Source organism: Colius striatus, chromosome 9, assembly GCF_028858725.1.
Source record: "Colius striatus isolate bColStr4 chromosome 9, bColStr4.1.hap1, whole genome shotgun sequence".
NCBI classification, from domain to species: domain Eukaryota; kingdom Metazoa; phylum Chordata; class Aves; order Coliiformes; family Coliidae; genus Colius; species Colius striatus.
In genome coordinates this window covers 1,730,409-1,744,178 of record NC_084767.1, presented here as the reverse complement: position 1 = coordinate 1,744,178, position 13,770 = coordinate 1,730,409, and the positions used below count along the sequence as shown (strand labels likewise).

Below are 13,770 nucleotides of genomic sequence, written 5' to 3'. Positions count from 1 at the left end.
TAGAGAGCACTTTGGTATTACTTCACTAACAGCACATGGGGACAAGCCCTTGTCTAGTACCTGATCATCTTACAGCACTTCTCCCTCTTTGGCAGGACAGCTGCTCCAGGGCTCATCCAAGTATTCCTGCTGCCCTACATGGGTGGTGGAAAGCCAAAGCTACATAGAATATTCTGGGTCAGACAAAGCTGTTCTCAACTGTCTCAGAATAAAGAAGCTCACTTTTAAATCACCAGTTCCCCTCCTGGACTCAGAGCCTTTCTCCTTTGATCATTTCAAGGGATCTGAAGGAGAAAAACGCTCTGAAAATCGGAAGATTTCACATTCCACTCCAGTCAGCCAAAGCCACAACATTTCTTTCATCAGTTTGAGTAATGCAGAGGTCAGGCAGGCAAAAGGTTCTCTCCTGCTAAGACTTTGATTTTGATTCTTGGTAATGTTTCCTCCAGTGTCAGCAGCAGTCTTTTCAGAGCAGTTTTTTTCAACTATTTTTTACTATTTCTGAAGACAGAGTTCCAATGAAATAATATTGAGCTTTTAGTCTGATACACAGCCAAGTTTGCATGTCTGTTTCTTGAGTGGACATTCTCCTTTGTAGGTCTGTCTGTTTCCTTCTAGGTGTGTAACTTCTAATTTACAATGAATATACTGGGAGAATCATAATCTTTTGCTTTCCAGCTAACAACAATAGTGTTAAATCATCTTGCAAACTATCAAGTAAGTGCAGAAACCCCACTGCAAAAGAGTTCTCACCAGCTTTGCCCCGAGGAAATTGAAACACCTAATTTTCAGACCTCATAGAGGCTGCTGCTAATAGGTATGTCCATCCCTTGATCACAGGGGATGTGATAGATAAGGGAACAGAGCACAGACTTTCAAAACCCCAGCTGGATTGCTGTCTTGGCGGAAATGAGTCTGAGTCTGTGTAATTCCTAGATAACTGAAAGCCTGGCCTTGCTCTGTGAATCAGGCAAATGTCCCACTGGCTTTTCCGTAAGAGCTTTTTGAACAGGCAGGATCTGACTCATCCTGTGCCAGAGGCAGGTAGCTTTACAGCATCTGAGCACTGTTCATAAGGCTTAAATATCATGACTCTTTCCATACAACAATGTCTCAGTAATGTGATAGTTCATATATATATATATATATAGACTAAACTATATATAGCAACTGCACAGTCTGTGGTTATATTTGTATTGAGGGATTTTCTGGCGATTGTACATTAAGATACCAATCCTCATATTGCCAAGATCCAAAGATAAAAATACCACCATATAACAAATGCAAATATTCCATGTATTTTGTTTTTATGACACTTGAAGGCTGATAACAATCACAAACAGGTATTTTAACAATCTTAAAATAAGGCTCCTTTTATTCCATTTTATGCCTTTTTTTTTTAACTGATCTTTTAGAGAAATAGATGGAGCTGTCCCTGGGAAGATTTGTTGCATTGGGAAGATTTGTGGTAGTCTTACAGTGCAAATATATATGTTCCTCATCGAAGCTGGTTTGGTGTTTTCTTTTTCCTTTGGGTAGACAGAAATTTTATGCAGGGATGAAAGCAGAATTGCTGAATTTGTGTCTAAAATTGACTTGCATTTTTACTCATTTATAATAAAAGCATCAATAGTGGCATTGTTTTCATCTATGTCACAGGCAGCTAAAAATAACTGGGAAAGTTCACAAAAAAATCAAGGTTTCCCTTCAAGACATGCCACGTGGTTAGAAAAGAGATGAAATCTGGTCCCTGGATTTTTGCTTTGGGAAATAACACAATTGAGTTCTGTGATGAAACTATGTGACCTGTCTGTGGGCCAGCTAAACCACCATTTATAGCCTGCTCACCCTGATGATTCCTTCTAGGTGTCCCCGAGATGTCCTAGCTTACTTCTGCCAGAGTGGTATCAGGAATAAACTGATCTTCACAAGATCACAAAGACTCAGCATGTGAAGTGCTGGGATAGAGAGAGAACATATGTGAAAATCATAACCCAGAGTGGCATCTGCAAATGAAAACAGTCACATTTCCTTTGGGCATGATGGCGGCAGAGACCCTCGGTAAAAGAGAGCTCAGTGGTTTCGGTAGCATAAATAAACCTCTGGATGAGAGACAAAATCATTACTATTATCTATCAAAACTTTATTCTAAGTGGAGTATCAATTCCCTGACTTACCAATACACTCTGAAACGCAGCCAAGTGCAAATGCTCCCCATTTCTTAAGCTGATTTCCTGGTGGTTCGCCTACACAGGCACTCATAATACAGAGATGAATGGAAAGGGTTGTATGAATAATGTTCATCAATCTGGAGACCATAACTAAGAGATCCTGCCACTCTGAACTGACCCAAAGAAATGCAGGTCAGTCTCCCCTCACAGCCTTGCTCACGCGGCCGCAGCTGAGCCGGCGGAGAGTCACAGCAGAAATACACAGAGGTGAGGAAAGGCAGTTGCTTTCCACAGGCTCGGCATGCACCAGAAGCACCTACAACACTGTGGAGCTCAGGTGTTTTCAGCTGGTGGCCTCAGTGTGCCCCAGTTAACCTGGGGGAGCCCACTCTGAGGCGACTCTGACCCCACTGGCTGAGCCAGCAGTGAGGCACTGCATCTGGCTGTCCTGCTACTCATCTGAAGGGCAAAGGACTGGCAAACAGGTGAGGAGTGGATGGCAACACGTGGGTCAGCCCTGAAGGATGCAGGAGTAGACAGGGATGCTCCTTCAGGAGCCTGACGGGAGTGGACATCTCTGAAGGGCAGCATAGGGAATATGAGCTGTGGATACTCCCAAGCCCTTTCCCAGCCCCTTCATCTGCTTGAAGTGAGGCAGTGAACATCTTTTTGCCTCTGGCCGTTTATATGGGCAATAAACGTCAGTCTATATCCTTTCGGCTTTCCCAGAAGCAGAGGGATTTCGGCAGGGGCAGGGGGCTGCGCGGGCGGGTTTCGGGGAGGCGGTGGGAGGGGAAAGCCGCGGCGGGCGGGTTTATACGGCGGGGCGGCGGCGGAGCGCTGCGCCCTGCGCGGAGCCATGCGGGGCCGGGGGCTGCTCTGCGGCATCGCCCTCTCGCTGCTCCTGCGGCCGCTGCCCCGTGAGTGCGGGGTGCCCGGGACGGGGGAGGCTGCGCCGGCCGCACCGCACCGAGCGCCGGGGAGGGAGGGTGCGAGGCGGGGGCTTGGGGAGAGGCATCCTCCTGCCTCCCTTACAACCAGCGCGGAGCTGCCGCGCCCGGCCGGCCCCGCGCTCGGTGGCCCCGGGGCAGGGATGCCGGGTCGGGGTGATGAGCCGCTGCTCTGTGTCTCCCCAGCGGGAGGGGTGTCCGCCGGCCAGGAGCCGCAGCCCGAGGTGGTGGTCCCGCGCTGGGCGGCTCACACCAGCACACACAAGGTAGGTCGCGCCCAGCGCTTTATTTGTATTTCATTTTTAAGCCTCCCCGTCGTTTGCAGGGCAGGAACGATGCCGCGGTTAGCGCAGGAACTCGCGGGGAGCGTTTGTTTTAAGCTGAGGTGTGTGACACGCCACAGGGATGAGCCAGAAAGCCCCTCTGCAACACCGGGAGCTGCTGCCGTTCCTCCAAGTGCCGAACAAAGCTGCGAGAGGTGGCTGGCACATCTCAGGCACCGACCGTGAGAATACTCCTGGCCACTTGCTCTCTGCCATGCCTTGAAGCCTGGTCCAAACCCACCTGATCTGTCTGTGGAAGGGGAGCCAGGCAATACAATCAATGGCATAGAGGGAGCAGCTGAAGAGAGGCGTCTCCTTTAGGAAGAGATTAATCCCAGTTGGGAGGGTGCTTCAGTAGGAAGAGGCAACAAGCAGCTCAGGGGTGTCCAGCTGTGTCTTGGATACCAGCTGTATCGATACAGTTCTTGCCCCCCGCTTCTCTTAGGTGGACAGATGTGTCAGTAATCTGCAGCCATTCTGAGAATCGCTGGGGTGTCAGACAGGAAGATCAGCCACAAAGCACAGCTCATCTTCCCAGCTTTTCCACTGCCACAATCAAGAAGTTCTCAGTTGCACAATCAAATGAAAGAGAAAAACCCAGATGGTATTACTGATGTTGTGAACCAGAAAAAGGGAAGCCACAGCATTATACTAAAGAAAAGTTCTTGGTATCTCTCCATGAGAGGTGCTGTTTGGGGGTTTGTGTCCTCTCCATATGATGAGAATTTATAAAGCTTTTTATTGTGTCATATTAAAAAAAACACACACACACACACCAAACCTGCAATGACTCTTTAAAATGTCTTTGCAGCACTGCCTGGAAGTTTTGGTTCTCTGTTATTGGTGGTGATATAAATACATCTGGACAGCATTTCCCCTTATACAAGTATCCTGAGTCTCAGGGGTCGTACTTGGTTTGTTTCAGGCAAGTTCTTGTTGGCTCTAAACCCGGCATTAGCAAAGCTCACATACAGCTGGGATGTTTCAGTTACACAGCAACTGAGGGGCTCTTAAGTAGTGAGATTATTGAAGGAGAAGAGAAAGCATTATTAATAATAATGATGTTTGCACAATCTTTGTGAAGAGACTTTTATGATGATGGAGACTCTCAGACCTCCCCAGTTATGGCAAGACTACCCCCGTTGCTTACATGTTAGCAAAACAAGAGACCTACCCTGAGATGTACTGAGCACCTGTGATTCAGTAACCTAAACTCAGCCCCTTGGAATTAAATCCTCATTGTATATACTAAATGTATTGACTTGGTTTGCATCATCTTACATGGCTCTGGTGCAGTGTCCTGGAAACTGAAGGAAAGATGAACAAAACCAGGAATATGAGCAGGGAGCTGATGAAATGAGACATTTTTAACAGCTCAGAACCGATGGAGCAGCCCCCACGTGTGTCTCTAGGCTGACAGATCTTTGAACAGAACATCCTATTCAGTCAGCCTTGCTTTGTTTTGCTTTCAGTTGATCTGAGCTGCAAAACCCCATCCAACACTGGATTAGGAAATAGTATGGGTTGATCACCTCACCCATTTTTATGATTTCTTTTGGTTTTTTTCATCTGAATAGAGATGTCTGTCCTTATCAAATGTGTTATTTCTCATCGGGGGAGTTTATTCATCCATTTCCTTTATAAGCAAGCACTCAGAAATCCCCAGCAGACCTTAGCTAGCAGTGCTGCTTTGAGGGAGGTAAAACTGGAGGCTTCCAGAATCCCTCCTAGTTGAGCTTCAAGAAGGCACATTCTATACTTTCAGTGTCTTTTTTATAAAATATTCATTTTGGTGTATGCATTTGTCATTGCACTGAGAGTCCCTTCTGTTAACCAGCAGTCCCTGGTGAGGGGCTGTCTCGTGACTGAGTTTGGAGCAGAAGGCAAATTGCAAACCTGAGCTGTGCCCATATGCTTGCACACCCTAGAAAGTTGCTGTCATGGTTTCTAGTCCCTTGGCAGCCTGGGACTAATGCAAGAGCAGACTGAAAAACTACTATAGCCTAAAGACACCTAAGGGCCCCTTGCTTGCCTTTTATTGGCATTTTGTGTGAGTAAAGGCACCGTTTGAAGACCTCTGGAAGAGGCGTGATTCCTCCTGTCCTGAAATAGGCTCTGAAGAATGCCTTTTTCTGTTGTGACAACAAAGGAAGCTTTGGTTAAACAGCTTTTGTATTTGACTTGTAAACCTCTGGGGCAAGTTGGGGTGTCCCCGTGAGGTGGCACAGGGAGAAGGGGGTGCAGCACATGCCTCCCACCCAGTCGCACCTCCAAGCATTCCAGCACCATGGCTTATTGCCCATTGTTCCTCCTGGGACACCAGGGTCACTACTTCTGATGCAGCATCCCAGCAGCTTGCATGTACTGCTTCCCAGCTCTTGCATGACTGTGCTGTGGGGATGCAGCAGAGTGCCTGGAACTGGGAGCCACTGTGGCCCAACCACTCCAAATCTGAAGGTAGGAGGAAAATGAGGAGTAGCTTAAGGTCAGCTGCAATTTCCAGAGGAATAATTTGTGTTTCTGGATGAGTTCATAATTATGGTGATTTATGAGTAACAGGCACTGTTTCTTTTGCATGCAGCATCCATCCAGAGCTGAAGTTAAGGTAAAGGTAGAAGGCCAGGAGCTCGTCTTGGAGTTGGAGAAAAATGAGTAAGTGTGCTTCTGCCTTTCGTTGTGGTATCACTGAAATAATGAATAAGGATTGTGGTGAAGTCAACAGGAAACCCTCCACTGACTTCAACAGGGTTTTGATAAAGACAGGATGAGGAAGTCCTTTTGTGGATTTCAAGGTTATTCCAGGTCTGAGTCCCCACTGATGTTAATCATCCGAGCAGTGCTGCCTGTAAAAAGCTTTGTCAGCAAAAAGCAGCCTGTCATCTGCCCCTCAGTGTATAAACTTATTTTTGGATCATAGTTCTTACTACATTAACTAGAAGAATGTTGCTGATATCAAGTGCACTATGTACCAAATAGCTTAATGCTGTAAAGTCAGTGTGACTCTAACAAGGGTTTCATTTGCTGTGACCCAAAGAGGCCCTGTTCCATTTACTGGGAGAAACCATCTGACAGTTTCAATTCCATTAGTGCCCTTTATGCAAAAGGAAACTGAAGAAAATGCTTTTGCATTAACTGAAAGGCAGCCTCCTTTCAGGCATGGTACAGCAATGCTGTGTGATATCATGGGGTGTGATGTGTTCTGAATTAAGCTGAAGCTGCAATAGATGAAAGCAGGTAGAAGGATTTTGCTCCACGGGCTTTATCTGGCCTGTGAGTGTTAGTTTCCAGTGGTGATACAGCAGCTGGAAATTTAGCTGTAAGAGGCTTGTCTCTGCTAGGCAGTCCACTTGTGCTGTTGGTGTTTTATTTATTTTTAAACAAGTCTGAAGACTTATCTATGGAAATCCAAGCAAATGCTTGTCTACTGGGATCAGTGGGGATAATGACCCTGGTTATATTTAAACGTGTTTCATGGACATTCCAGCCACAGAGTTTGGGAACTCGGCTTTCCTCTTGAAAGAGCAAAGTATCAGAAGATCTTGTTAATTCTGATGGCAGTGCATAAACCTAAATGATATTCAGGGTGTTTTGGAGGAAAACCAGTTTTTTCTTGGTACCATCTGCAGTGACGACTGAAATGTGATGGCTGAAGAAAGGCAAATGCATCTTATGAGGTGTTTCTGTCATAGATCACATAAGCTACTGGGAGTTTCAGTGCTGCAGAAGATGGACACTTTTACCTGTGTAGAGCTAACCACAAACATCTACAAATTATGTGTGTTTAGACATCTCTCAGGTGGGAAAATAACTCAGCCCTGACTAATGCAGGGAAAAAATAGCCATTGCTGATGACAGTGTTCAGCAATGCCAGGCTCTGAACTGAACCTGGACTAATAGAGCTGCTGGGGGTCTCCTTCCTCCTGGAAGGGGTGCCAGGTCTTGCATATTCTGCAATCACTATGCAAAGGTGTATTTATTTCTGGCACAGTAGAGGCCAGCAAGAGCAAGGATCCTTGCTGAATTAATCCATTTGAGCTCCGAGCACGATGATGTAACCTCCAGGTGCCTTGGGGAGCAGTGCTGGGCTATTTCCAGTGCAGACAAACTCATTGCTGGTGTTATTAAACAAAATAATAATAATAATAGAAGGTTTCTATTGTGTTTATTTCCTGAAATGGATTTCCATTCATTGAGATGTATAAACACAGGCTGAAGTGCGTGCTCCTGCTTCCACTGTGGGATGAATTGCCTTGCTGGGGCTGATGAAATACAGCAAGTGGTTTGGAGTGTTTCATTTTAATTGTCTGTGGAAAATGCAAGTGATTCACAGGTAGCAGGGGTTCACATGAGAGTCTGTCCACACCTCAGGACCTTGTTCAAGACAGGTCATCCCAAAATGCAAGTTTGAACTTGATTAGATGGGAGGCTCTGGAGAGCTTCTGCTTCATGTTTTGTGAAGGTGCAGAAGTAGCTTAGAGACACTCAGAAGAGAAATGATGAAGCAAACAAAAGCGTGAAGTCCCTGGGAGTCCCGTGGATGCTGCAATTATCAGCATCCCTAGAGCACTTCTGAGTGGAGGCAAACAGCTTTTCTTTGTCAAAGCATGCAGCCAGGCAGAGTCCAGCCTGGCTCCTCAGGTCCCCAGCACCCAGGATCTCACCACTGCTGTTGCTTATCTTGTAGGAGAGTCTGACGCTCTAGACGAGGTTGGGGTACTGAGTAGTTGCAGCATCAGGGACTTCTCTGAAAGGATTGTTGGACACAGGCAGTGAGAGAGAAGGTGAAATCCCCCAAGTGACAAGTGTCCCTTTACAGCTCTCTGAAACCTGTCTGCTCCTGGTTTCGAGTTCATATGAAACTTGGTGTAACAAGCTGCAACTTTAAGGAATGAACTTGGGTCCTTTAAACTTAAAAATAAGCTTCAGAGTTCTGCATCAGTTAGTTGATCCAGATTAGAGGAGCCTCTGAAAACCAGTTTTTCTGCTGAGATTAGTGCTCTGCTTCCCCTCTGTCCCTAGGCTCATCACAGGGGTATGAATGCCTCCACCTGGCTCTTCCTTTACTCTTATCCACATCTCAGACTCCCACCACTCAAAGAAAGCGTGAAACGATTGGCATAAGTTGGGTCTGGCTGGGATGTGATTTACCCAGTGGTTCCCAATGCTAGAAAGGGGCTATGCCAAGCCAGTGGGACTGTTCCTTAGAACAGTTGTTGATGTTCTCTGTGATTTCATATTCCATATGAGGACATTGTGTTCATCCACAGAAACTGTTGCATGTATTTCTTCAGAGCTGTGCACAGCTCCGTGTTTCATAATGAGCTCAGCACACCATTGAGTTTGGGCTTCATAGATCTGCAAATACAGTTATTGCATTAGCAGTTAACATCATATTGCATTATTTCCTGTTCAGGAGTTTGATAAGAAGGCAGAACCACACTGTAGCTCCAAGCAGAGTTCACACCACCAGTTAACATTTCTAAATAATGACAAAAGTATATCCCCCAAACGACTCAGTGCTTGTTTTAAATGACTCAAACCCATGTCCTGCAGCTGCAGGATTGGAAAGCTTAAAGCTGCACAAACAACAAATCTATGGAGAGATGCCTATAAAGCAGCTTTAAATTTGGCTGAGGCTTAGGAACGGAAGAATGAGAGTTGCAAACCTTGGATGAAAAGTGACTTTTTAAAAGGCATTTGCATTTGTTAACATAAAGCAGCTTCCAGCCAAGCAGAGAGGGGATGCTGGGAGTCTCTGGATGTGTGTGGCAGTGTTGCACAGCAGAAACCTGCAAGGGATTTGTCTTCCCAGCTGAGTGCCCACGGTGAATCCCATGGGCAATGTGGGGCATGGCTGTGTGTTTCGGCTGCCAGCTGTGGTGGCTTGGGACACTTGGTGGCAGGGCCTCAGTGGAGATGGACTCATAGACTGGTTTAGAATCTTTTAGGTTGGAGAAGACCTTTAAGATCATCAAGTCCAACCATTAACCCAGCACTGACACATCCACCACAAAGCCATGTTGCTCAGTGCCACAGCTACAAGGCTTTAAAATACCTCCAGGGATGGGGTCTGTACAGTAGCTGGCTGAGGACACTGCAAAGAAAGTCTAAAGCTCATCTTGGGAACAATCAAGACGGTTATTTTTAGATAGCTGGATCTGATACAGAGCAGTATCATTTCCAATCTCTCTGGCCCCACCTAGGTAGGTGACAAGCACTCCAACCCTTCCTGATGCTCTCTGCAGTCTGGTAAGGGACCTGTAAGTCATTTGTACTTCACTGTTTCCTGCTTTTGCTCATTTCCAGGGCCTCTTCTACCAGCTGAATGAGGAAGAAGGGAGGTTGTTGCCCATTCCGAGCAGGAAGGATATATGAGATTATTCCACTGATGGGCTACACATCATCAGTGTCTAATGGGCTTCCTGCATGGAGAGGGGGTAGAGGTTATGTAAAGGAGGGAAATTGAGTTTATCTTGCTCTGCTGTCTCCTGGAGTCATCAGAAAAGCAGAGTTGGAACCTGGCAAGCCATAGCTGCTTATCAGTCTCCTGATTCCCTTGGGATATTCAATGATTTCTCTGTGGGGCAGGGAGGAAGTGGAGCCCTTTAAATCTTTTGCTCCTGGACTCATTATCAGCCAGTTTCCCATTTATTTTATTTCCTTTTTCCTTTCCAGGTACTTTTTATGGTTCCAGTTGGTAAGTCTAGGGGCTGTGTGACGATATTTTTGTTGAGCCCAAGAACATGATTTACCCAGTGACTGTCACAGATGCTATGGATGGGAAAAGGTGATGAAGAGTCTTTAGCAGTGACGTTTTCCCAGGCACTACAAATAGCTAGTTTAGTTCCACCTCAATACCTGGGAAGCTGCTTTTTCCTTCCACACTACTGCTGTTCACACAGTCAACTCAGATATATCAGCAAAAGCTCTTGAGGGAGGGAGCTTAAGGGCTCCAGGCTTCATCTGGATGAAACTCACCAAGAAAACAAAATGTTGGATGTCACTGATTTTTATGAAGTGCCAGGTTTTGGCTGGAGGAGTCCAGAGAAACGAAATCTCTGATTTCCCACTGGTGGTGGATATGGAAAACGTATCCAGGGCTGTCTCCTCCTGCTCTCATGGGTCATGTGTTGGTGGTGTTCAAGATGGGGTCCCCTCAGATTTTGATGATAAATTCTGGCTTTAGGGAGCATTTAAGTGCCTGGGAGGTAAGGGGTCAAATTCCCCTTCTTCCCCTACTTGGAATCTGTTAAGAGGCAACAAAGTGGGACCACAAGTTATAGATGGAAATCTGATGTCTGAACTGTCTTGGGAGAGTCAATTCTCTCCACCCCCAGATGCTGGCAGCCTGACTGGACAGATTTATTGTGATTTGAGGCAAGGGACAGGGAAGAGATGTAAGGCATTGCAGGCTTCACTTTTCTTTGTCCCATACTGACAAACTGTTCATGTTTCTCACGAGAGCTTTGTGGACCATTTAGCTTGGAGTTTTGGGGAGGAAATAAAAATGTCTCTCATAGATACTCATGGGTGGTTTTTAATTGGCAGCTGTCCATGCAGACAAAACCAAAGTTGCTCAAGGGGCCACATTATAAAAGGGGAAAAAATATGTAAACCAATATTCTTGCTCCACTTACCAAGAGCACCAGCATGGTGCTGGAGCTCCCCCATCGCCCCTGGGTGATCTCTGCCTGGTGGAGCTGAGCATGTTCACAGTGGTGCCCTGAGCTGGAGGGCTCTGGCTCCCTCTGAGTCTTGTGCTAACAAGTGATACTTCACAGGTGAGATAAAACTGCTCCCATTTATCAGAAAATAGGGGTGAGTTTCTCCAGAACAGCTGGGAAATGTGCACTCCCACAAACGAATGTGGTCATGCAAGAAAGGCCCCAGCTTTCCTCCTGCTGTTTTTGGGAGCGTTTGGGTGTGCTCTGCAGCCCCTTTCCCTCCAGCTGCTTCTCTGCTCCTCTGTGGTGGCTGGATGAGCTGGAGGCTGTGCTCTTGCATTGTCTCCAAGCGCCACCAGGACAGCTGCCTGCTAAGAAAGCTGGGTTTTGCCCCATACCCTCATCCTGCCTCTTCCACTGAATAGCATTGGCTCATGTGCAAAGTATGTGACCTCCCTGGCATCTGGATGTGGCAAAACAGAGACACTCTGCCCTGTAATGTCAGCCCTGCATGGCAGAGCCCTGCCAGGGAGCAGCACAGCAGCATGGGGAGGAGGGTTTTGTTTCAAACAATGATATCATTGACAGCCTGGAGTGGGACCAAGATCACTCGATGTGGGTCATCAGCAGACACAGTCTCAAGCCATCTGTACATTATGGCACCGAGCCACTCTTCCTCTCTTTGGCTTCCTTGCTTGTATTTAACCCGGCTCCCGAGGCTTTCTGGGGAGCAAATCCTGCCAAGAGCAGGCTGCTCCACCCTAGGCTGGATGCTGAGATGGGTCTTGAGGAACAACTGATCTTGTTGAAAGCTGGGTGCTGTTGGAAAGGTGTGAGGGCTCCTCTAGCACATCCTGAGCGCTCGCATGTAGCTTACCCAGGCCTCAAACGTCCCCACGTGGCTGCAGCTGCCATGGAGGGTTGGCAAAAGACAGTGCTTCCGTCCAAACCCAGCCTTTTCTCTGACTTTGTCAATTCTTCATGCTGATAACCCCTCTAATGAGGGGCTCCATGCTGCCTTTTAGGACGATGATGCGTGCCAGCAGTCTGCCAGATGCCTGACTCGATCTCAGAAGCCTTTAAATGACGTTATTTTGCATACAGACTCTTGCAGCTTCATCTCAAGCTGCTGGAGAGGTAGTCACTGAGATACAAAATGTAACAGAGAAGAAAGGATCAAATAGTACTGCTTTTTTCCAGGCTTTCCTTCAGGTGAGTTCTGTGCTTCTCTGGAAACAATGAGTCAGGTCTGTTGGAGCTTTGCAGAGCTGAGCTCCCCTGGAGTTGGCCATTCTGCCTGGCTGAGATGATGGCAGATAAAGGCCACTGCTAAGGTTTTGGGGTATGTGTGTGTCATTCATCTGTTTCATCTGATAACCTGTTTATCCAACAACTGGCACACGTGAATAAGAGAGACAGAACTGGCTGATCATTTTGGTGTGCTCTGAGATGGAAAGGTTTCTTTTCTGTTTACTTACAGCTTGGTGTAAAGCTTGATGCAAGCTGAGGAAGTAAGCTGGGCTAAGAACGAGATTTCACAGGCTCTGAAGTGAGATCGCACCCCAGGGGTGTTGCAAGATGTCCTGTGGCTTTTCCTCTTTCCTCACCACCCTCCCCACCACACACCATGCAATGCACTGTGACAGCCCTTCTCTACAAGAGAGGAGCCCCAGGGCTCTCCTGTGTTAAGCCAGGAAAGGGTCCACAGAGAAAGGACTGTTTCAGCTCACAGGAAGAAGCTGGACCATTCACAGGGAGGTTGCAGTGAAGGATAGGAGTCAACTGGTGGAGAAAGGCTTTGAGGTCGTAACATGGCACCACTCAGCCAGATGATGCATGCTTTCAGCTCAGGAGCTGCATGAGTATTTCTCTCAGCTCCTTAATCTACCTTAGAAGGGGCTAGAGCCTGAGTCTGCAGGTAAAAAGAGACAACAGTGTGTTGTGTGGCATCATCCTGTGCCCTGAGACTTGGTGTGCTGGGCTCTGGTGCTCAGCATGACCCATCTCTGCACTGGGGCTGGACAGCAGTGCTGTGAGACTGGGCAGGGGTCAAAGCACTGAGGAGTTTCATGGTAGATGCTAGAGGACAGATAAAAACAGCTATTCATAGTGAATGTTTTCCAAGAATAAAGGAGCAGCAAGAAAACATAAGCGTGCTTGTTTGGGAAAGAAACAAATAGGCTGTGCAAGCCTCAGCTGCTGGAAGCCCATGGGCTGGCATCTCATTCTGGTTTTAGTAGCACTGGGCAGATTGGTACTGGTTTGGTGTCCTGTCTACTCTCCAGATGACAGTTCCTAACACAGACCAGATACCTGCCAGAGCACATTGCTCAAGGCAATTTCCTGTGAGTTAATGCAATCTGTTGATTAAACATTTGTTTCTTGCAGCCTCCTGCTGAGCCAGCTACTACAGTCAGGGAGATGAAGGGAGTCATTTTCTGTGGGATGGTGCTTGTGTGCTTATCTCAGTCCCTGAGACAGCTGAAAGCAGCAGTCTCGCCTCCTGATCACTGTCAGGATCTAGGGATATGAATTAAGACATCACAAAGAAACAAAATGAGTTTTACTGGGCCACGAGGACCTTTGAAAGTGGAGATAAAAGCTGTTGTATTCCCAGCATCAAATGCTGCCAAATACAACAGCAGCACTGAGTTTTGTCTGA

The 13,770-nt window shown here is 46.9% G+C and overlaps 1 protein-coding gene across 1 annotated transcript in view; it reads left to right on the top strand.

The window, feature by feature from the left end:
* The first annotated feature begins 3,029 nt into the window (after nucleotides 1-3,029).
* Nucleotides 3,030-13,770, top strand: part of ADAM19 (ADAM metallopeptidase domain 19) — a 34,478-nt gene continuing 23,737 nt past the window's right edge. Inside the window, exons 1-3 of the mRNA XM_062002201.1 lie at nucleotides 3,030-3,091; nucleotides 3,308-3,387; nucleotides 6,026-6,096. Coding sequence (XP_061858185.1) covers nucleotides 3,031-3,091; nucleotides 3,308-3,387; nucleotides 6,026-6,096 — 212 coding nt within the window. The 5' untranslated portion in view covers nucleotide 3,030. The remainder of the gene's footprint in view (nucleotides 3,092-3,307; nucleotides 3,388-6,025; nucleotides 6,097-13,770) is intronic.